General features: G+C 38.9%; 1 protein-coding gene across 2 annotated transcripts; it reads right to left on the bottom strand.

The window, feature by feature from the left end:
- Positions 1-6,815: 6,815 nt before the first annotated feature.
- Positions 6,816-17,001, bottom strand: nkapd1 (NKAP domain containing 1). Of its 2 annotated transcripts, XM_012882030.3 has the most exons (7): positions 16,857-17,001; positions 16,524-16,600; positions 12,601-12,689; positions 12,394-12,462; positions 10,757-10,897; positions 10,607-10,660; positions 6,816-8,088 (listed from the first exon to the last, which is right to left on the bottom strand). In XM_012882030.3, the coding sequence occupies exons 2-7, from the start codon at positions 16,590-16,592 to the stop codon at positions 7,632-7,634; spliced, it is 879 nt and encodes a 292-aa protein (XP_012737484.2). In that variant the 5' UTR covers positions 16,593-16,600; positions 16,857-17,001; the 3' UTR covers positions 6,816-7,631. The 2 variants fall into 2 exon arrangements, with proteins under 2 accessions (XP_012737484.2, XP_021164067.2); XM_021308392.2 differs by lacking the exon at positions 12,394-12,462 and having other exon boundaries at positions 6,817-8,088; positions 16,857-16,913.
- Between the last annotated feature and the right edge of the window lie 6,407 nt (positions 17,002-23,408).

The following is a 23,408-nucleotide window of genomic DNA, read 5'->3' as shown; positions in this document are numbered from 1 at the left end:
TTTTGAGAGACTCTGAATTCCCTCAAATCAACAGATAGTCAGTTATATTATGACAGGCCTGAATTCTTTTGCTGGACACATGTTTACACTGGTTTGGGAAAAGATGAAGCAAACTAACATTAAGCTTCTGGAAAGCCCTCACCTCTAGCATACAGAGAATTTGTGGACTGTGCCTAAAAGCCAAATGGGTGCCAGGAAACCAACACATTTAAATGGATTTGACTAATTATGTTAAGAAGGGCAGCTTTTTGTAGCCGTCAACCAGAATTACCTCGGCTGATAGCTACAGAAATCATGTGGCTTCTCTGTTACCTGCTTAGGGACATTAAGCCTTGGTGCATAGTTTGGGCTCTCTGTGGAATTAAAATATTCAACAATTTCAAATATGTGCATCCAGTTTTTTTTTTTTTTATATAAATAATTTGTTTTCCATTAGATCATTCCATGTTGAAATAACAATTGCTTTAAATAGCAGAGATATGGCATCCTTGCCAATTATGAGTGGATGTAAACGTCTGGCTGGAACTGTATTTGCATATCTTTTGACATTTAGACAGCAGTGTTTTAAATTGTACTGGTTTCCCTAAAGTCATGGATAAATGATAAAAATCAGAAAATGACAACAAGAAAAGGTAGTATCGGTTTAGTTTGCTGAAGCAGAAAACACCCTCTATCCCTCTGACTGAGGCTGCTTGGCACAGATAAAGATAAAAACCAGGCTGCTTAGACATCAGAGAGATAGAACGTGTCACAGAAAGCTGGAGCAGGTTTTGCAGTCAATTTTGAGCGTCCTATTTACATCCACCATGATGGAGTAGATTGAGTCTAAGAAGCGGGTCATCCTTCATCTTCCCTCATCACATGCGGCCAGTTTTCATCCTGAAGATTTGCATCTTAAACAGCCCTAAATTTTCCCTTTTGAGTAACGGGGAATACTCATCTTCCCGGCGCGGAAGTGCTTTAGCTGTCAGTTTCTGGTGCACTAACTTTGCAACTCCAGTCCATCTCAGCATTAACTTACTGACAGGGAAGGCTTGAAAATTGTGCAGCAGACTGTTTCTCCCGGCTGGGGAAGTATTTCTGTCTGTTCCGATCTGTAACCATTATTCAACACCAAATCTGCTTAGGTAAGAGGACGCAGAGGTCTCACCCGTCCTGAAAAATTGGCTTGGACAGCCAAACTAGTTGGTAGTAGGGTTCGAGCTAAGTGTTTCATCAGCAGTTCTGAGTGGTTGTAGGGGAGGGAAAAAAGGTGCCTGGATTCAGTGAGAAGGCAATCATTTTTTTTTTCACTCAAGATCCAATTTTATGTCTAATGCATACTGATGTGGGTTTGAAAAGCCCAGTATTGTCTGTGCCAACCCGTTCCTGTCTACATTATCGTTAGTCAACAAACAGCTGTGCTGAAACCACGTTACATGAATGTGATAAGTTTTTAAAGTCCAAAAGAAAATTAAAATCAGCATCTACTTCACCATAACTTAATAATTAGACCTAAATGTGTTGTGACAGTTGTGCTGGTGAAGATTCTCAGTCATCCAGATCATGGTCATTCCAAAAAAAGTAAAAAAACAAAGCAACTGGACTTGTTTTTCGTAGTTGAAGACGTTTCGCTTCCTCTCCAGGAAGCTTTCTCAATTCAAAAAGTCTGGAGTAATGTGGAGTAACACGCTCTATACTACTGCCAAACAAAGGCCTTGTAATGGTGGTTGTCAGATTTGGTCCAATCTGCTGGCTTAAAGGCTTTAACGACCGCCCATTACTAACGGGTGGACCTGTTTCTGTTGAATTTGCATGTTATCTAAGCCATTAAAAGGCTTAGATAAAACATCTTCAACTACGAAAAACAAGTCCAGTTGCTTTGTTTTTTACTCTTTTTTTTTGGCATAACTTAATAATTAGACCTAAATATGTTGTGACAGTTGTGCAACGTCTATTTCCTTAAAACCAGGTATGTGTGTCTTGCAGGAAAGTTATTTCTCTTGTTTGACACACAAACCCTATTTTTGTCTGTGCAAAATAACTACAAGTAAATTCCCTGGTGGGCAGAGTCAAAACATTTGCCCTCTAGAGAGTTTGAAACCTTGGACCTTAATATTCCCAGAGAAATATCCCAAAGGAACACTGACTGCACAACTGAGGAAACGTTGTCTGCTACACGGCTTTTTACAAGGTGGAGCAACATTCCCAGATGAGAAGAGATGTTTTTTGTATCTTTTTTTTTTTTTAAACTTGAAAGTTTGAGAAAAAAACAGGTTTCTTACATCCATGCCCCTAATGGAGATATACAGATCCTTTTTAAAATATGCTCATCCCTAAAGTTTTTTTTTTTTTATTCTTGTACGTCCAAGACTTTAATATGTATTTTTTCATTTGAATTTCATCTGATCTACCAGCACCAAGTATACATTTGATATTCAAATGTATGCTCATCACCCCTGAGTGTTCTTTGTACGTGCACCTTTTAGCACATTTATAGCTGCAAATCCTTTGTTTGCAAATACAAAACTTTTTTTTAAGCCTATTCTTCTTTGGAGTAGCTCATGCTCGGTGATATTGGATGGAGATCAATTGTGTATTCAAGTCTTGCCACAGATTTTCAATAAGGCTGGAGTATGACTAGAGTTGCTGTACTGCTGTATTGCATTTAGCACCAGCAATCCTGCTGAAGAAAAGCATCACCATGTGATGCTGTGAGAATGGTCAGTCCAGTTTTCCTCAACACAGTGTTTTCTGTATAAACCTCTTCCACGTATTTACTGTCATCTATGTGGGTTGCATCTCTGCAGCTCCTCTAATGTTCCTATGTCTCTTTCTGCCACTTCTCAGATTATTGCTCTGCTTACCACAATCTGTTTTCATTTTAAGAAATTACAAAAGGATGGATTGTATTTATTGGTGTCACGGTAAAGTGGGATAAAGACAAATGTTTGTCACAATTTTCAGAATTTCATTTCTAAAAAATCTTGAAAAACAACTTATCCTTTTACTTCACAATTTATGCTACTATGTGTTAGTCTATCATGTAAATCCCAATGATAACATCGAAGATTGTGGTTGTAACATGACAAAGTAAGTGTTAAAGGTTTATGGATACTTTTTAAAGGGACTCTTATAACCAGCAAAAAGCAACAGCCTTAAATCCAGCATTGGCTCCAGGAATCATGCATGAGAAAACCAACTTCCAATTTCATCTGTAAATGATCTTATCCTGCAGGCAGTTGTAAAACATATTCAGCTGTGGATTATGGCTATAGGCTAAATGTTTCCTAACTGTTATAGTGCAAGTGTTCTTTAAGAAAAAGTCCTGATTTTAGATTACTTTCATTTGCTTCTTTTTCCATTTCAGTGATTCAGTCAGCTACTACCAAGCAAACATCACAGCTTTCCTCTGCTTGGAGGGCACATTTAGCCTTTTGACACAGACTTAGTTAAAGTGCTGTGGGCTTTTACAGTGAACACAATTTCAGACTGTTTTACAAACATTTCCATCAGCATTAGATAGTCTAAAAACAACCTAAAGCCAGGGGGTTACCATTTGTTACCAGCTTATACAGAGGATGATGCTAATAGGGTTAGAAAAGTGGAAAAATAATCTATATTTTCAGGGTCGTTCATGGTGAACAGATCTCTTTTTCTCAGAAATTACAAAGGCGGCAACACCTAACAGGCGAGAACAACCTGCTGCTCATCAGTTGAGCTATTTAGAGCTTCTTGACTAGCATTTTGATAAATCATTAATGCCTTCGCTTTGATCATGAAATCAGATTATTAAGACCTGTCCTCTGCATCATGAATAAAAATGCATTTCCCAACTGAGTTGAGATTGTCAGGAGGTGTTTGATTCTTAAAAGCTTACAGATTTGAAACCAGCCGACATTTTTTATCCAACTTATCAATTCAAAAGAGTCACACTATGTCTTATCAGATTATGTCACAGTGTAATGTTGGAAGGTTATTTCAAAGCATCAACAGTGTGAACTACTCATTGAGTTATCAAACTCGTAATGTGCTGTCGATGCATCTCTGTTGTTTGGTTCCAAACCAGATATTTTCTTAAGAGTTTAGCAGGAGGTGGTGCTTTACTTCTGATTGGCAATTTTGTATGTTTAAGAATCAAATCATAACGTCAAATCTGCAGTAGAGCTTTTCTTTCTGCACAAGAAAAAGGTTTCAGTTTTCTATATTTAGGTAGCAGTCAACAAATCCAAACACCTATTTATGCGCCATCTCTCAGAGTCATCCAACGCTGACATTTCTGTTGTTACTGGAAGTTGAGCAATGTAGTTTTACAAATGTTACTTGCATTGACATTTGCTAAGTAGCATTATCTCCAATACATTACATATTTGTGGCATCTTGTATTAGAATAAGTGTACTAATTACACACCCGGTTTTGAAGTGATTCACTTTTTGATGCTTTATAACCATTTTGAGCATAGCGGTATTATTAATCTTTTAACAGTGGCAATTACAGTAAATACATAGACTTGAAGTAATAATTTTTTTCACGGGGAAATTGACTTATTCGATTAAGGCACCTGTGCTTTTACATCAGATCAACTCATTAAAATGTAGCCATTTACCGACATATAAAAAATCAACACACACTGCTTAAACTGAATGTCATGTACTCTTATTTTCCCTATTTTTTAAAAAAGGGTGGGAGAAGCAAACCCCCATGTCTCATGTCCTCCAGGACTTATGAAAGATATTTTTTTTACCATCAGTGATGTTGATCAGCTTTTAAAGAATAGATTCAGACAGACAACATTACTGTTTTTAATTAGTTCTTCTATAAATAAATGTACAGGATATCATTTTATTTGTGTTGTTGAGATTTGCTTATTTTGGACTCTCAGCCAGAAGAGATATATCTCAGTAGGACATTCCGGAATAAATAAAGGTTACTAATAAGAAAGTTAATCAATAATGAAGTGTGGCACCAGTTAATTTGTTAAAACAATTTATTAATGTGAGAATCTAAGAATAAATGTAAAGAAATTATGGGTGGACTATTCAAAAATGTCCTGTTCAGGTCAATTACATTTTATTTATATAGCGCCAATTCACAACAAACATCATCTCAAGGCACTTTATAAAGTCAATTCCGTGAAATCATAAAGACATATTGGTCAAATAATTTTCTATCTAGGGAAACCCAGCGGATTGCATTGAGTTATTGACTTGCAGCGTTCTATCCTCCCGAAAGTTTGTACAGCCACAGTGAACAGTCGTCTGCATCGTCGTTGGCTTTGCAGCAATCCCTCATCCCGAGCATGCATGAAGCGGCAGTGGAGAGGAAAACTCCCCTTTAACAGGAAGAAACCTCCAGCTGAACCAGGCTGAGTGAGAACAGCAATCTGCCGTGACCAACTGGGGGTTAGAGAAGACAGAGCAGAGACACAAAAAGAGCACAGAAGCAATGATCCAAGAATACTCTCTGTTAGAGAGACTGATGGCTGACAATCTGCATCCCAGGATGACGTCGCAGCTAAACAGATTGCCAGGCCAGACATACAGACTATGAAAGAGGGAAAAAAAACTGAGAGAAAATAAAGTTAAAAGTTAAAATAACAACAGATAAAGCTAAATTGGAGAACAGTAGGAGAACTCAGCAGAGACTTAGACTGCTACGCCTGCTACCCGATCCCAGATAAGCGGAAGAAGCCTCTTAACTTCCCTAATTTTAATGACAAAAAGAAAGAGGTATTGTTTTTAAGCCTCATGTTCTCCAGTGGGTCGTCAACTATAGAGCTTGGCCCTCTGGCACAGTATATAAAATTCATTGTCCTCAATATTGGGGTAAACATGGACAGGGATTTTAATCTTGACAGGCAGATGAGTTCAGTGGTGAAATCTAGTTTTTTATCAACTGATAGAACAGGCAAGGTGAAACATATTCTCTTTAAACAGGATATTGAAGTTGTAATCCATGCTTTTATCACAACATGCCTCGATTACTGCAACTCTCTACTACAGCGTCTCACAGACATTCCTGTCTCGTCTCCAGCTGGTGCAGAATGCAGCTGCCCGCCTTTTAACTGGTATACCAAAGAGAGAGCACGTAATGCCTGTTTTAGCCTCATTGCACTGGTTGTCTGATTAGTTTAGGGTTCATTTTAAGATTCTTTTATTTGTTTATAAATCTTTAAATGGTCTTGCCCAGCCCAACTCTCTGAGCATTTGCAAATGCAATTCCCTTCCCACTAAGGTCAGAGGACCAGCTTCTCCTGGACGTACCAGGGACGCGCCAGCACAGTGGGGACAGAGCTTTTTCTGTGGCAGCTCCAAGGCTTTGGAACTTACTGCCATTACATATCAGACAGGCATCTTCACTGTGCATTTTTCAATCTGTTCTGAAAACCCAGCTTTTCTCATTACCTTTGGACGTATTATGACGGAGCTCAATTTATTATCATCATTTTATTTTATGCAAATTTCTTACATCTTGTATGCCATTTATGTCGCGTTTTACTCAAGTTGCTTATAACACTTTTTTTTTTTTACATGTTTTATATTATATTTTACTCTAGTTGCTTGCAACATCTTTTGTGTCTTTATGTATGCTCTATATTTCTGTTTCTGTTTTTAAAGTGCTTATAAATAAAGTTGGCTTGGTTTTGGTTTTCCTGAATATTCCTCAAAATAAACAGCAAAAAGCCAAGTTCATCTTATTGGCACAAAAATTAACTCTTTCCAGTCCAGCTGGTTAGCATTTGATACTGGACATTTAATATTATTACACACTTTCAGCCCTTGCTATTCCAACTGCTCAGACTACTATGGCAGGTAGAGTCCCTAGTCATTCTGCACTTTATTATCTGAATGCTCTTCCTTTAGAAATACTTAATACTAAATCCTTAAGTATCTTCAAATCCCCCTTGAATTCTCATCTGTTTAAGATCACATTCAACCTGTTTTTAGCTCCACCCTAGTTTTTTATTTTGTTGTAATTTAGCTTTATTAGTAAAAAATATATTGTTTTATTCTTGTGTTTGCTCTGAAAAATGACCTCTGGCATCTTGGAAAGCATACATACATAAAATATAATTTTATTAAACTTTTTTATAAAATCTAAAACAAGGATAAAAGAAAATGTATAACATCACTAGGCCTGTTTAACAAATATTCCTCATTCTTATGTACAAATTAAAAACTGATGTAAAATAAAGGTTTATTTTGGACATGGCAATGTTTTTACAACAGTATAAAATGTATAAACCTAAAAAAAAAAACTCTTGTAGAAAAAGTTGTACAATCTCTCACACTTGATGGAACTTCCACAAGTTCACTGTTTTGAATCGATATTTTTAAAAAGTGGTAATTTCAGGACTGCGGTCTGGGGGCGACGCAGAAAACACTGGATCGACGTGGCTGCAGCTCGCAGGACTCCCGTTGTGGTGAGTGGTGGAAACCCATCCGTTGTTTTTAGCGCGGCCTGCTGAGTGAGCTGCAGAGCTGATGAGATATTTCTCCTCTGAGCGAGCACAGAAAGGACCAACAGCACAAGCTTGTTGATGCGCAACAAAAACAAAACGCAGCCCTGCAGTGAAGATCTCTCGCAGGAGTTCTGGTGAAACAATAATCTACAGTAGCTTTTCTGGTCATTAGCTGTACGTCTGTTTGCATCAGTCTGTAGAACTACCACCTGAGCTCTCCTCGCCTGCTGCCCTCCAGTTTTTCCTCCTCTTCTTATTGGACTCCAATTCTGAGTCTGAGTCCTTCAGGGAGTCCTGTTTTCGCTTTTTGCGACTTTTAGTCCGTCTCCCCTTTATTCCATCGCTATTACCGTCTCCTGAGCTGCTGTCCTCCTCTCTCCTTCGGGCTTTCACACTTTTCTTGGTTTTATGTCGACCTTTGGCTCTCTTTTTCTTTCTATGCTTGTCTTTTGTGTCACTTTTGTCATCGGTACCACTGTCGTTGCTTGACGACTTCTCTTTTTTCTTTTTTCCGTCCTTGTTTTTCTTCTTCTTTTTCTTCTTTAGAGAGGATTTTTTTGATCGTTTTGACAGGCATTCTTCTGTGTCAGACTTGGATCGCTTCATTTTGCGGCGGCCGGTCTTCTTTAGGGTAAAACTTTTGTCACTACAAAAAAAAAGGTGATTTACGTTAAACCAGACAAAACAAAGCACTAAGGAGAGTTTCACCACGACGCATTTTCTTATAAGTCATTATCATCTCTTCTCAGCAGTAATATAACTAGTGCAAATAACAAAACGTCTCGCTTTGTATTAAGTTGAACTTAATGATCTGGAAAAGCCTGACTGGTCCATCTGTAGTTTAGAAATTGATTTTGGTGGATTTAGGAACAAATTATTCCTACTGCTACTAAAATTGTACAACATATTGGTTGTTGCAGCAATAAAAAAGGCTATTTTAACATGCCTTAATGGTATTTCAGTTTGGATGGTTAGATTCAGATGGACAGAATACAGGTAAATATCCAAAAATCTGAATATGGCATGAAAGCACAACTTCAGTTATTTCAGGAAGCCAAACCTGCATATTGAATAGATTTAATACCCATACTTCCTGCTAATTCTAATAATTATAGCCTATACATATGGAAAAAGCAGATTTTAGTGTATATCTTGAATATACACTAAAATTACAGTAGAATATCTTGAAAAAGGAAAATGCTGGAAACTCATTGTGCCACCACCTAATGAGCTCATTAACTCAAAAACACGTGCAAAGGTTTACTGAGCCTTTAAATAGTCTCCTAGTCTGGGTCAGTATGCTACACAATCAAGGGGAAGACTGCCGACTTCACAGATCTACAAGAAAGTTAAGCCACAAAAGGTCATTGCTAAAGAAGCTGGTTGTCCAGAGTGCTGTATCCAAGCATATTCACAGAAAGTTAAGTAGAAGGAAAAAATATTTTAGGAAAAGGTGCACCATCAGGCATAACCACAGCTTTAAGAGGAATGACAAGAGAAATCCTTTCAGAAATTTAAGGTAGCCTCACAAGGAGCAGACTGATAACCTGACTCTCGCCAGATGGTCGTTGTTCCGCCAAGCTCCACACGGCTCCGCAAATCCATCTGTAATCGCTGCCATTGGGAGGAATTTCAACACCACATAAAATGGACGAGCCAATCAGGATCACCGGGCGGGATTTTCGTAGACGTGACGTATCAGAAAAGCAACTGTTAGGATTCAGACAATAATGGCGGCTCACAGCGAGGAAGCAAGAGATAACATTGATGCTGCCATTCCATTAGCGTTGTCTAATCTGCTGAATATTAATTATTTAAAAGAACACCAGAGAACGGCTTTGAAGGCTTTTGTTGGAGGAAACCATGTATACGCCCTTCTCTCGTTTGGCAAGAGCTTGTAGCGCGTCAGTAAAGATGACGGTCAAGTTGTTCATCCAATCATATGCAAGGATTTTTGTATGCCCCCTCCTTCTGAAATACATCTCCAACGGAGCAATCCCAGATGGATGTGTGGAGCTCTGCGGAACGGAATCCATCTGGCGAGCGTCAGGTTAGCAGACTGAGGCTGAAGTCAGCCAATCGAGAGCCACTACGCACACTAGAATCCTATAAATGGGCTTTAAGTGTCTTACTTGTGTTAAGGAGAAATAGACTGCATTGTTGCTCAGTAATCCAAACTCTCAAGTCAAGTTTACATTTCATTTGAAAAATCAAGCTTCCCAGGAACTGGAGGAAGAGAGGAGAGGCACAGAATCCTCCTTGATCCTTGTGTGAAATTTCCACAGTCAGAGATGGTCTGGGGTGCCAAACCATCTCATTGGCACCGACCCTGAGTTCCTGCTTGGGAACCAGCTTTTGTTACCTGCCAAAGGTAACTAAAGCTGGTTCAATGAGTGGGCGGCAAACTGGCCTGAACCCCACAGAGAGTCTATGGTATGTGGTCAAGAGGAAGATGAGAGACACCAGACTCAACAACGCAGATGAGCTGAAGGCAGCTTTCAAAGCAATCTGGGCTTCCAGAACAACAAGCTGATCCCCTCCATGCCACGCCGCATTGATGCAGTAATTGATGCAAAAGGAGGCCAGACCCAAAATTGTTCGCAAAGAAATAAACATGCTGACCTGACATTTCTGTTTATAACACCCTTTTTTATTGATCTTACATGATATTCTAATTGTATACACTATAAGGACGATTGGGGGACGAACGGACAGAATCATAGATTCCATCATATGATTTGATTCAATTTGACTTTGGAAAGTGCCTTGCCATAACGTGTTATGAATCAGCGCTATAATAAAACTAAATTAAAATTAATTGAATTCAATGACAAGCGTCTAAGAAATAAGACTGTAAATAGTGTGCACATTAAGCAAAAATGTTAGAAGGAACCTGGAAGACTCATTTAGGTGAGATTTTAGAAGAAATACTGTAGATTTCTGTGGAAAACAACATGTTCAGCCTCATGGAGAACCAATTCCAGCGGGAAAAAATCTGTAGATTTGTTTAAATTTCACTTGTTCTGAAGGCACAGTTTATCCAGTAGAGGGTTTATTACAGGTTTTGCTGTAATAGAGGGTTTGCTGGATGTTCCTTTAAACCAAAACTGCATAGGCAGCTTCATTTTACTGTTATTTCGGCACACTGCCGTGCTTTTGCTCACCTGTCACTGTCAAACTCCTCCGGATAGAGCTCCTTGAAGCCACTATGCCCCCATCTGTGAAGTGGAACACAGCATTAGTGTCTGTGACAAAATATCAACAGCAGAAACCCACAAATCAAAAAGCTGCGAAACATTAGTTATGAAGTCTACCTGTCTGGATCACCGGCCTCAAATTCATAGAGTTTGCGAGTCCAGTACCGAGCCTCTCTGTCGTCATGCTCCGACACTCGCTCTCTGCCAGAGCTCAGGTTTCTGGATTGATCTGGCACTCGATCGCAGTGCATGTGTCCTCTGGAACGCAATCATTTATAACTCGTCAAATTGACCCACTAAAAAAAATAGGACTGCAACATATTTGTGATGTCAACTTTCCATAATCTAGTATAGGTATGAGTACTCAATCCTTTGGTAATGTTTTATTAATTTAGTGTAAGTGCAAAACTTCATATTAAATTTAGGGCATATTTTTATGGCCTTAGATATGGAATCTACAAAAAAAAAAACACAAAGGACTGAGGAGAAGGAAGGGAGGGATCAGTGGATGGATGGATCAACTAACAGGGTTCCTACAGCATAAGGCAAGTTAAATTCAAGACTTTTTAAGACGTTTTAATGCCACTTGAAATAAAAAGTTAAGATCAAATTCACAATAAACAAGAAAAAACCTGGTTGCGACAACTTCACCCAAATGTTTATTTTAACATAAACCAATACTTTCTGGCCCAGTAGACATGTTTACATTTTTGAAAAACATTTCATATAGGAAGAAAGCTAAAAAAGACAAATTACAGATATATTTTTAACAACTACTGAACTGAATTCTCAAACTTTGTTTTGTTCCCTACTAAAATAAACTATTTTGGTATCTGGTAAACAATTTTAAGACCCAAGAAAGACTGATTTAAGACATTTTAATGCCAATTAAGGCCTTAGTTTTAAGTTACAGAATACAATGCCTTTTAAGACTTTTTAAGGATCTGCGGGAACCCTGACTAAAGAAAGGATGAATGAATAGATAATGACTGGATGGATGGATGGATGGATGGATGGATGGATGGATGGATGGATGGATGGATGACACAGTCATTTTTAAACTGCGTAGGAACCCTGTAAAAACTGAAAAGTAAGTAAGCAAATTTTATTATAAAGAGCCTTTCACAGAAACAAAGTCACAAACACTGTCCAACCTAAATCAAATTTAGGTTTGAAATAGTATAAAAACAAGCATGAAAAGCACTACAAGAGCAGGACATAAAAACACTGAAGAACAAAACAGTTTTCACTTGATTTTTAAAGTGTCCTGAAGGCCAAAAAAGTGAAGTTGCATGAGCAAACTGCTCCATAGACTAAAAGACCATATTCCCCTTAGATTTTAACCTCGTACGAGGAACAACCAGGAGATTCTGGGCTTGAAGGCTATGAGCAACAGGGTGTTGGGTTAAAAGCTGACACAAATAATCTAGAGCCAGGCCGAACAGAGATCTGTAGGTGGGAACGAGCACTATAAACTAAATTGGGTAAAAAAAAGGCAACCGTCTGATTAACTTTAGAACGCAAGTGACAAGGAAATATTATCAAGGTGTCTGTCTTATTTGGGTTTAGAACCAGGAAATTGCTGGAGATCCCGTCACTGATCCGAGAGGAACATTGGGCAACAGTGCAGCTGGTGCGGTTTAAAAGATACATACTATCACGCCTATGCACATCTGCAAAGATGTGATAGGAGATTTCAGAAAAAGACAGAATAATACCAGCACATGGAAAATAATAATGGGGCCAGAACTGACCCTTGTAGAGCTCCACGGGTTAGAGGAGCAGAGTCTGAGGAGAACTTGTCTGTCTTGATGCAGAATGTCCTATCAGATAGATAAGAAGATAACCAGTCCAATGCAGAGGCAGAAGTACCAGCCAGAACCTTTAAAGAAGTACACGGATCTATAAAAGAGCGTTTGTTTACGTGGCTCGAATTAAACTGGGACGTTCTCCGCTCCTACCTCATAATGTTTGCGTTCGGCAAATGTTTGTGGTCAGACGTCTGGATCTCCCAGTCTCGCATCTTCCACATCTCCGTCTCCTCTTGGATCTGCAACGAGGTCAAAACCAATTTGTACGTGGAAGAATGGAAAAGACATACACTCATGTACGATCCCTGTGGAGTGTTTATATACAGAAAGTCATTAGACCCCTCCCGTGGCATTACAGGATACATGCTTCCGCTCTTTTCCAGGAATAGTACAACTGAATCAGGGTGCAGACCTTTTATTTATTGTACCTCATATTAAAACAGAAAATGTTTAATATAACGGGATATGTTAGATTATTTATTTAGTTTTACTCAAAGTTAACACCTGTTGCACTTTGAATCGTCCTATTACTGAAAAGTGATTAACTTGCCTTGCCTTTAATGCTGCCAATTGCACAATTTAAACCCATTGTAGTAAGTTATTTTGGTGCAGGTACAAGTATTTTAGATGTGAAGCCACTGTGGACACTTTGAGATCAATTACAGCTCAATTTTACAGCTGTTGGTCACAAAGGGCTATACAAAAACGGCAAAGGGCTTCAGTCCACTGAAAAATGAAATGGGGGAGGCTGTCCAGGGGAGATAAAACAGAAACTTGTATAGATTTATTTTGTTTTTTAAAATAAAAGATACTGCTCTGCCTTTGACCTGCTCATCAAGGTAATCATAGTACTATGCTTTGGATTGTTGGAAGGCAAATAAAATATGTTTCCCTCCTGTAAAAAGAAGTTTTTTTTTTTTTTAAATCAGCTTGATCCCCAAAAGTTAGCGCAGCAGCTCCAATCTCAGAGTAGAAAAACATAAGAAGACGTTGTAAGAAATGTAAAAACATGCTCAAATAAGGATTTAGGAACAGATTTTGCCACACCTTGACCTTTCATCAAATGACATATACAATCTATGTTTAAGCCCTTTTCCTTGGAATAACAAAACACTCCATGAATTCTATTTTGATGGACTTAAAAATCACTTGTTGTGCAGCAGTGGGCTGTGATTTTGCTCAGCTGACAAACGAGAGCCGTGCCAGGTGAAACAGACCGGCACAGCTGCTGCAGATTGTCTAAGCAGCTTCTCTTATCGTATGCAGTTGCATGCTGGGAAATGAGAGGCTGTCAGAACCAGCCACACAGGAGCGCCATCCGCCTGCCAGCCTGCACAAAATTATTTCTGAGAGTGTTTGCTTTTTGTATCAGCTGTTGTCAGCTCTCTCCGCCGTGCTGGGAAAACGCAAGAATGAAGAGTGGGGTTTTGATGAGTCTCTGTTGGGAACAACTCGGCTTTAAAAAAAGGCATAGATGTTTCTGAAAACAGGAAAAATAGCTGCATTAAAATGCTGAAACGTCTTTAGCCAGATTTGTTTTTTTGCACAAGATGGTGGCTGCGTCGGTTTTACATAGCCTATATGTGTTTGAGATGGATCGGTCACATCCATCAGGTAGGAGTTCAACCTTACCTTCTGACCTTCAGCCACAGTTCCACCGACTCGGTTTGGCCGGCCCTGCTCAGCTCCTTTCACTTTACGCAGTTTGTGTTTGGAGCGGCTTAGAAGTGTCTGCTCTCTGTCTGAATGGCAGACAGAGCTCAACAACGTTTAGGGTGTGTAAAATGAGAGAAAGCCTTGGTAAATCCACAGATCTGATACAGCACGTCTGCGGATAGAAATCTGAAGTGTCCTTTCTCTCTTTTTTTTTTTTTTTTCTCCTTCAGGTGTGGTTCATGGTTTGTAGATAGTAAAATTATATTTCGGTTAGACTCACTCCATTCATAGTGGATCTTAATATTAATGTAGTCGCCCTTCAGTTTTTCTGGACTTTCCTGAAGACAAACCTTCTCATTTCCCCTCGGCCAATCACTGAAGAGCAGTGTGTTCACTCAAATCTTCGCTCGAGGCCGCTCGGTTTGGTCCTGGTTTTGAGCCGGGCGAGAGAAACACGGGCTGGCCCTGAAAGAAACTGCTGCTGAAACACTCGCAAGTGGGCGGAGCCAAGGGGTGCGTGGCCAAACCGAGCCGGCGGAATTGGGGATTTGCATAAGTATTCATGCCCCCCCCCCTCCTATTTTTTTTTTATTTTTTACAACCACATACTTCTCTGTATTTCATGGGGATTTTATGTGACAGACCAATACATTTGAGTACATAAGTATATGTATACAAATATACAGTTTTCCAAATTTTTTACAAATACAAATTTGAAAAGTGTTGCATACATTTGTATTCAGCCCACAAATCCAATACCATCTTTAGCTGCAATTACATGTGCTTGTCTTTTGAAATATACCAATTTTCTATGCACATCTATTTGCAAAAGAGGACAATCTCTGTCAGATTGAACAGAGAAATTATGAGAACCGCAATTTTCAACTTTTATCATAAATTATTTGTTGGATTTATGTCTGAACTTTGACTAGGCCTTTTTAATGAGAATATGCATTCATCTAAACCGTTCTATTGTAGTTCTTGCTGGAGGTTTTAGGTAATTGTTGGGCTGGATGGTAACCACTTTGAATTGTCTTGTTACTGAAAAGTGCTTGAAATAAATAAAATAAAGCTACAAAGTGCTGTTGTGGATGGTCTTACATTTAGGATTGTCTTATATTTCGATCCATTCATATCAGCATCTATTCAGACTAGTCTTCTTGTCACTGATCAAGAAAACTTATCGTCACTTTTTGAAGAAAACAATCCCGACAGCAGGAGGCTTTCACCCCCAAGTTTAACTGTGGGGATGGTGTCCAATCCTAGAGTGCAGATGTCCTCCAACTTTTAGATGTTTCCTTGGTCCAGCACTCCTGAATCAAATGACTAAATTACCTTCTCAACATGCAGAGGTGCTTGAGCAAAGGTCACCAACCTTTTTGAATCTGAGCGCTACTTCATTGGTGTTGTCTCATACAAAGGGCTACCACTACTGAAATTTGAACTACAAGAGTCAGAGTTCTATTTAATTTTATATAAAATAAACAGATTTTTCATACTTTGTTATAGATACTGTCATTTTTAAGTCTATATGAATGCAATTGTCAATAAACAGGAAGAGTAATGGAATAAAATAAGGTTTTAGATGCAGCTCACTGGTGTATTGGGCTTTTTTTAGAACAGGCTCGTGGGCACCACATGTGGTGCTCGGGGGCTACTTGGTACCCGCGTGCACCTTGTTGGTGACCCCTGTTCTAGAGAGTCCTGGCAATGACTAAATTATTTGTGTTGAGGGATGGAGCTAAAAGTTGCATGAGACCGGCCCTCAAGGACCGGCGTTTGATGCAAGTGTGTTTTAATAAATCAGCCTAGTGTTTAACACAGTAAAATTTGCTGTGTTACATAGATGTTAGATCTTGTCATGCTTTAATCTATTGGCTGCAACTTTCATTAGTTAACATTACATTGCTATACTACCTTGTAGTAATATGGCCATCCCTGCATCCTTCTTAGGTTTTATATCCATTAGCACAACCTACTTATAGATTTGGACTCCATTATGTGCCCATTGGAACCTCCATAATAACACTGTTATGCATATTGGGGGCAAAATGGAGTTTAGTGTTTTGCTAAGGGAAAATCAAAGAGGTGAGTGAGCAAAGAACTGAACTACCAACCTGCTTGACAACATTTTTATATATATATATATATATATATATATATATATATATATATATATATATATATATATATAAAATACTTTTTTCTTAGCATCCTGCTGCTAGCACGCGTCTGTCAACCCAACCTGGTGATCTAATTGTCTGTGATCTATGCACCGACAATGATATACCGCTTATGGGTATTTTTATTGTATGTTTGTTCCTTTTATATATTTTTTTTTTAAGTTAAGGGACAATTGAAAATGAAGTGCATATTAACTGTGTTAGCAACTTCCTATTTCAGGAAGTCACACGCACCTTGTTGTGGGCATCTGTGTGTCGGATTACGTTCCTCAACAACGTCTTCCCAAGCGGCTGCTTTGACATGGCGACACCTGAAAAGAGACCCATATCATCAAACACAAACGAAAGTGGTATTCAAATAATAAATATCAAAATGAGTAAAATGAGTAGAAATAGACTATCTCCATCAACAACTACTACTACTACTGTGTTAGCGCTGCTTCTTAAATAACACCGCTGAATATGAAGGACTCCACGCGGTTTTTCAACAGACTGCTATAAGTTCACCACTTATCAATTAAGCTACTCAAACTTCCCTGATTTAAAATGAATATGTACAAATTGTACCTTTCAGGAGCCTGCAGCACTCGAGAGGAAGAAAACACAGCGTCGAGCATTTACTTCCGTAGCGTCAGCGATCGTTGGGGGAAACTGAATGCTGATTGGACCAACTGGTCGTCTGTCGTCAATGAGGACGTCAGAGAGCTGAGCCGGCTATGGAAAGTCGTTTTAACAGTTAATAGCTGGGGCGCATAATAGTAAGTTGTGTTAGCGCTTAATAGCAGTTAAGACCTTTGATACAAATACATTCTTCCTAGCTTAAAAGACATAATAACATAACAGACATCTAGAATAACAAAAATCCCTAACAAAAATCAAAATAATTCCCTAACAAAAATCAAAATAAAAAATTCAGCATTTCATCTAGCATTCTATTTCCAATTGATATGTATTGTGTTTTAAACTGTGGTGGTGTGGGGGTTGACTACATTAAAAAATGCAGGTTATTTGCATAATCCTGTGCCTTTTCCATCTTTGTTGTTGGTAGCATTTATACTTTACTTTTTAATTTGACCAACGGTACTAGGAACCTTATTGTAATTCATGACTTCTTGTCTCTCTGGGATGTAACTATGATATTTTTACATCTCTCTTTGTAGGTGAAGAAGCAGACTGAGGATGTTGTATCATTCTCTCCTTTTCTCTCCTCTTTCTTTCGCCTTTTCTCTGTTTTTTCTCTTCTACCTTCTTGTTTTAGTGTCCATACAACATGAAATATTCCCTACATAAATTCTAATAAAGCTACTGTATTTGCATGCATAAATCAAGTGGGGCACTATTGCGAAAGCGATATGGCTCCGTTTGTGAAAGTAAAATCTGTTGGGCTCTTTTTGGCATTAAGACAATAATTCTTAATGCCAAATTGCCAGACAGGACACTTTAACAAAAAAAAAAAAAAAAAAAAAAAAAACTATGATCTGACATGGGGTCTCATTTCTTTTTCTGGATAATACGAGAGATCATGCCATTGAAGTAAGGTAGTTTTTGGTTGCTGTTCATGTCCGTAAGTGGCTGCAAGAAAGTAACTACTGCCCTAAACATGCCCATATCTACTGTTAGAGCGATAATTTAAAACTTGAACTGTCAGAAACGGACTAACATGAAGTACCAAGTTTGTTGCAACCATACACAGTGGGGAGGATGTTAAGAGAGGAAAAACACTTCAAAACACAGTGTTAGAGAACTGGAGGAAAAAGGGGTATGTTGACGTGAACAAGTCTCCATAACAACCATTTGATGCTATCTTCACACAATCTGGTTGTTTGGGAGACATGCCAGGAAAAAGCCTTTTCTGTCCGGCACTCAAAAATGTAAATAGAGATTTTCATAAGTGCCTGGGGACTATAAATGGCTTAAGGTGTGGTTTGGTTGGCAATTTTCTGTGTTGTTTCGGCTTCAAACTAAATATAAGTATTTGGAATGTCATTTAAACCTAAATTAAATATGGTGGAAGATGTGTGATTTTGTGATTCCGGTTTCTTTTTAAAACAGGATTATGATCTTTTTGAAATGGAAAGAAACAGAAGTTGTTAAACTAAACCAGAACATTTCAAACTGGTCATTAACATTGAGCAAGCTAATGATCCAAAAGGTGGTAAAATCAACACACTGCAGTGGTTCACTAGACAAACAGTAAAACAGCTTCAAACCAAAATAATACATAACTTGTGGCATTATGTAAAGAAGAAACGATCAGCTACAACTCAGGACTCTGGATGATCAAGAGATTGTGTAAAGAGGAATGCTCAAAGATCTCTCTCTCTCTCTGTATAATTGACTGAGTAACTCTTTGAAATATAAGGACATTTTAAATAAAGAACACGGTGGCCTCTGAAGAGTAAATCTGAAAATGTACTACTGTCCCTGAATTTTCAGCCGGTTAATGATCACCAACCTTTGGCCAGATCAACACAGAGGGGTGTCCAAGGTGGAAAACAAACAAACAAAGAATTACCTTCTCCCGTACCTTCTCTCAGTCTCCAGACCTAGATCCAACGGAAAACCTGTGGAAGTGAGCTGAAAAGACGAGAGCAAAGGGAATGACCCTGGACAGTGAATGATCTGTAGAGAGATTGCACAAAGAGAAATGGTCAGCAACACTCCAACCTACAGATGCTCAAACCATGTGAAATGTTATCAAAGAAAACTAAATGTTGCCCTACTGATAAAACGGGATTGTGCAAAACATCAACAGCACCGGAAGGAATTACTGTGATTATTACATGATTACTTGATTTTATGTAAACATCACACAAGTCCCTTTTCCCCTCCACTGAACGAATGTACTGAAATTAAATGCATGATTTTCTAAATTTTTCCAGATGTGAATTTTCTACTGCCATAAAAGATTATTTTTTTAGGTGTTTTGAACAACTTGCAATAGGTCTGTCTAATTGTGGAGGGTACTGTTGATCACAGAAAACTGAATAGTGTGCATTTAATCATGGGTAAGGGTCTAAATACAGACTAGTTCATAGCAAAGAACATAAATTGGGATTTGTCCTGGTTTAAAGTGAGAAATGAGAGGGGGAGAGCCTGCAGAGGAAATAAAGATCCAAATGGGGACAAAGGCAAAGGGTAGTAAATGGATTTTCTATTTTAGAAAACAACTAAAGCCAAAAAAAAAACAATAAGTCTAGATGATGCAGCATTATGAGAACTGTAACAAGCAAGTGATAGAAGAAGAAGGTTGTAGCACAACTTGGCAAGCGAAAACTGCTGTAAAAGAAATGATGAAGATGTTCCTAATATAGTTTTGGCAGTGAAAATTACTTAAAGAATGATTAAAAGCTGTGGTGACCCACTTAATATCCTTTCTTTTTTGTTGTTTTTTTAAACAACTCCACAAATTCCAGGTAATACAGATCTAAATACCACAACTGCATAAAGACATTAAAAAAAGAGAGGGAAGATTACAGATTTTTATAAAAGGCAATGCTCCACCACATGTTCTACAGGACTCGGCACACTGGCAAGAAGGCAAAAGTCTTCAAACATTAACATACAATGAGCTGCCTGCCTCCCCATATTCAAACTTTGCGGGCCCTGTCCATGTAAGAAACTTTAAGAGAGGGTGGGTAATGCTGTTGTTTACACAGTAGCTTTTTCATTAACACAGCTATTCTGTGAAGGTCGCCAAGATTGGTTATTAGTGAACCTGCAGCCTCAAGGAGGTTGTGGTTACAAACACATTCTCCAGCTTTCAACACATGATTGAGCACTGTTGAATCTGTCATCCGTAAGAAGGGTATGGTACCACTGAAAATTTACCAAAAACATGACTGTCCTCTTAAACTAACTAGCTGGACAAGGACAGCAATGATTAGATAAATATTCAATCAGAATCAGAATCAGAAACACTTTAATAATGCCAGAAGGAAATTGCTGTTTCAGAGGCTCACAGGAAATCTGGAGGAGTTGGAGAGATCTACAGCTCAGGTTGAAGAACCTCTTAAGACCATTTTTGATCATGCTCTCCACAAATCTGTCCTTTTTGAATGAGAAACAAAAGTAAACCCATTGTTAAAAGAAATCATCAAAGCCTGTTTTCAGTTTGCTACAAGCATCCAGAGGACACAGCAAACATATGGAAGACGATGCCAAGGTCAGATTAGACAAAAAAAAAACAGACTTTTTGGCTTGCATGCAAAACGTTATTTGGGCCAGACAACCAATACACATTCTGACAGCATCATCCCGTAGGGATGTTTTTCCTCAGCAGGGACGGAGAATCTGGTCAGATGTGAAAGGAAGGTGGATGGAGTTAAAAACAGGGCATTGAAAACCTTTTAGAGGCTGCAAACCACTTGAAATCCCACTAAAGCCAATGGGCTTTTTATGACAGCTTTACTTGTCCATTCTCGACTGAATCTGACCCAAATAAACCCAGGTTACCTCTGAAAGCAGGTACTCTAGTCTCTGTGTAACCTGTTTTCTTTCTTTTACTAAATACGACCCTCAGGGGGATCCAGCCAACACTACATGAGGTGGGCTCTCTGAAGCTCAGACTGGGTTCCTCCAAAATGCTACATGCTAATTTGTAAAGCAATTAAGATCATTTATTTGCAGACAACAACCCAACAAGATGGATCACTGTGTGCAATCCGTTTAGGCTGTAGTCTGTTCAGGGTGTCCTGGCTGTGATTCAAAGCGTTTTAGAAGATACAAAATGACGTGTTTAACTACGGCGTAACTTGCCTACGGGTTTTTAAAGTACTTAGCTACATGTATGTTCTGCTTTTGAGTGAGATCGTGTTTGATCCTATGTCTCCAAGTAAATTTAGTTGACTCATGGGATTAAAAGCATAATCTTATTTCATTAATATCACATGAGTGTCTTCCAGTCCTGTGTCACAGTTTGCTTTTAGTCAAAGCTGTTTTCCCCATCAATATTTAAAGCAAGTTTGAAACTGCGGCAACACAGTCCAACAAGTTGTGAAAAAGGCAGCTTTTTTTATGCCAAGGTGGTGACAAAGCTCCAGAAGCTGCACTTAACAGAGGTGACAAGTTTTAAACACCCATTCCTTTCAAATTAGGATTTTTTTTTTTACCTAAAAAGTGGATAAAAACTGATTTATAAAAGCAGCCTAGCAGAAAAAGACTTTGAAACCAGTGTTTTCACTTTTACACAGACACTAAATATTAAATTATCTGTCCCTCAATAGAGTTTGAGAAAAAAAATAAAAATGCTATATCTAAGGACAAAACTTTATCAGAGGTGCTCGGTGCATATTTGTTTGAAGGTCACTAAAATGAAAAGCCTTGATAACTCATGTTTCATAGCAGCCACAGCAATAATTTGCAATCAGAATTCCTTGTGAGTGCACAAACAATCTGCTCTATTTTAGCAACTCATTTGATTTACAAATTGTCTGCCAGCTTGTTGTCCCTGCGGCTAACAGGCCTTCTTCTCCCCTCCCTGGCGCCACGAGCGCTGGAATGACTTTCCATCCACATTTTGAACAGCAAAGTCAATGCTTATACATCAACCATACATGAATCCTGAAAAATAAATACCGGGCTTCCCCCCCCAGTTCCCCCAGTTGAATTATCGTCTGCCAAAATTTTATTGCCTTGGTCCTCGGGGGCCCGGGTTCGTCCTTGTGTTTTTAATATGTGAACAAAAACAATCAAAGTAACCCTGAAAGGAACGGAAATCACTGCACGAGGAAAGAAAAACAACTTTATTGAGAGTGAAAGGCTTGGCGGCAAGATGCTGAATTTTCCAGATTGGGGATGTTTCTGCACAAACTGCTTTTTCTTTCTCTCTTTTACATCAGTATAGAACAACTACCCGGCCTCTACACTTAAACTGTTCCTTTACACAGCCTTTTAACTGAATTCATAATATCATGGGAAAACAGTTTAACCCCAAATTATTTGTACACAGATTCGTACAGATTGCCCCCTCTGGGTTGGGGGTCAGTCTCTGCCTCAAGAGGGGGAGTTTGAGTATCTTGTCTTGTTCACGAGTGATGGTGAGATGGAAAGAGACATGGACAGATGGATTGGGGCATTGTCTGCACTGCAGTAATGCGGAGGCTGCTCCGTTCTGCTGTGGTAAAGGAGGAACTGAGCCAAAAAGCAAAGCTCTCGATTTACCGTTCCGTCTACATTTTAACTCTCACTCTTGGCCATGAGATATGGATCATGAAATAGTGAGATCCTGGATACAAGCAACTGAAATTAAGATAAGATAAGATAGTCTTTATTGATCTCACATTGGAGATTAGCTTTCTCTGGAGGGTGGCTGGTCTCAGTCTTAGAGGTAGGGTAAGGACCTCTGTTATTTGAGGGGTGGAGGTGGGGGAGGGGAGCTCAAGGTAGAGTTGCTGCTTCTCTGCATCGAAAGGAGCCAGTTGAGGTGGTTTAGGCATCTGATCAGGATACCCCCTGGCCGCCTCCCATTGGGGGATTTCTGGGCATGTTCCACTTGGAAGAGATCCTGGGGAAGACCACGAACACCTAGACGGACTGTGTATCCCATCTGGCCTGGGAATGCCTTGGGATCCCCCAGAATAAGCTGGAAGTCCTACAAAAAGGTGTGCATTGGTGATCGACACATGGTACCACATGGTTACTACACCACTCCATGCATTCCACTCTTTTACCTTTAATTGTACAAAAAAAAATAAAACAAACCATGCATTATCGTTCTGCTTTACTTCTGTGTTCGTCTGCTATTCAAAATCCTGTTAAAATACACTTAAGTTGTAATGTGACAAAATGCACAAAGCTTAGGTGTTTAAATACCTCTTCAAGATTGTTGTGGATTTGGTACATAAGCAAAATATTTTCAGATCTTTGTGATTTCAGCACACTTAATGCAGATTAGCATTGACCATTTTTGTATAAAGTATATTCCCAAAATAATGTTTTGTCCTTTTTGGTGTTGTGTGACAGCTGCACTCTTGCCTCTTCTGTTTTTTTTCCTGCTTCGATCAATTGCTGCAACGCTCTGCTGCTTCACATACATATTCATGGGTCTGCAGCAAAGTAGCCCATTGAAGCATGCGTCGATGGTGCTTATACAGAATTTAAGACTGTCATTTGGCTCTA

Source organism: Fundulus heteroclitus, chromosome 18 (genome assembly GCF_011125445.2).
Source record: "Fundulus heteroclitus isolate FHET01 chromosome 18, MU-UCD_Fhet_4.1, whole genome shotgun sequence".
Taxonomy (NCBI): domain Eukaryota; kingdom Metazoa; phylum Chordata; class Actinopteri; order Cyprinodontiformes; family Fundulidae; genus Fundulus; species Fundulus heteroclitus.
This window is presented reverse-complemented; position numbering and strand designations above follow the sequence as displayed.

Coding starts and splice junctions, on each gene's coding strand:
- nkapd1 (XM_012882030.3), bottom strand. CDS start 16,592: ATGTCAAAGCAGCCGCTTGGGAAGACGTTGTTGAGGAACGTAATCCGA. Junction 10,661..10,756: donor GAGGCCGGTGATCCAGACAG/GTAGACTTCATA, acceptor TCCACTTCACAG/ATGGGGGCATAGTGGCTTCA. Junction 8,089..10,606: donor GAGGAGTTTGACAGTGACAG/GTGAGCAAAAGC, acceptor TTTTTTTTGTAG/TGACAAAAGTTTTACCCTAA.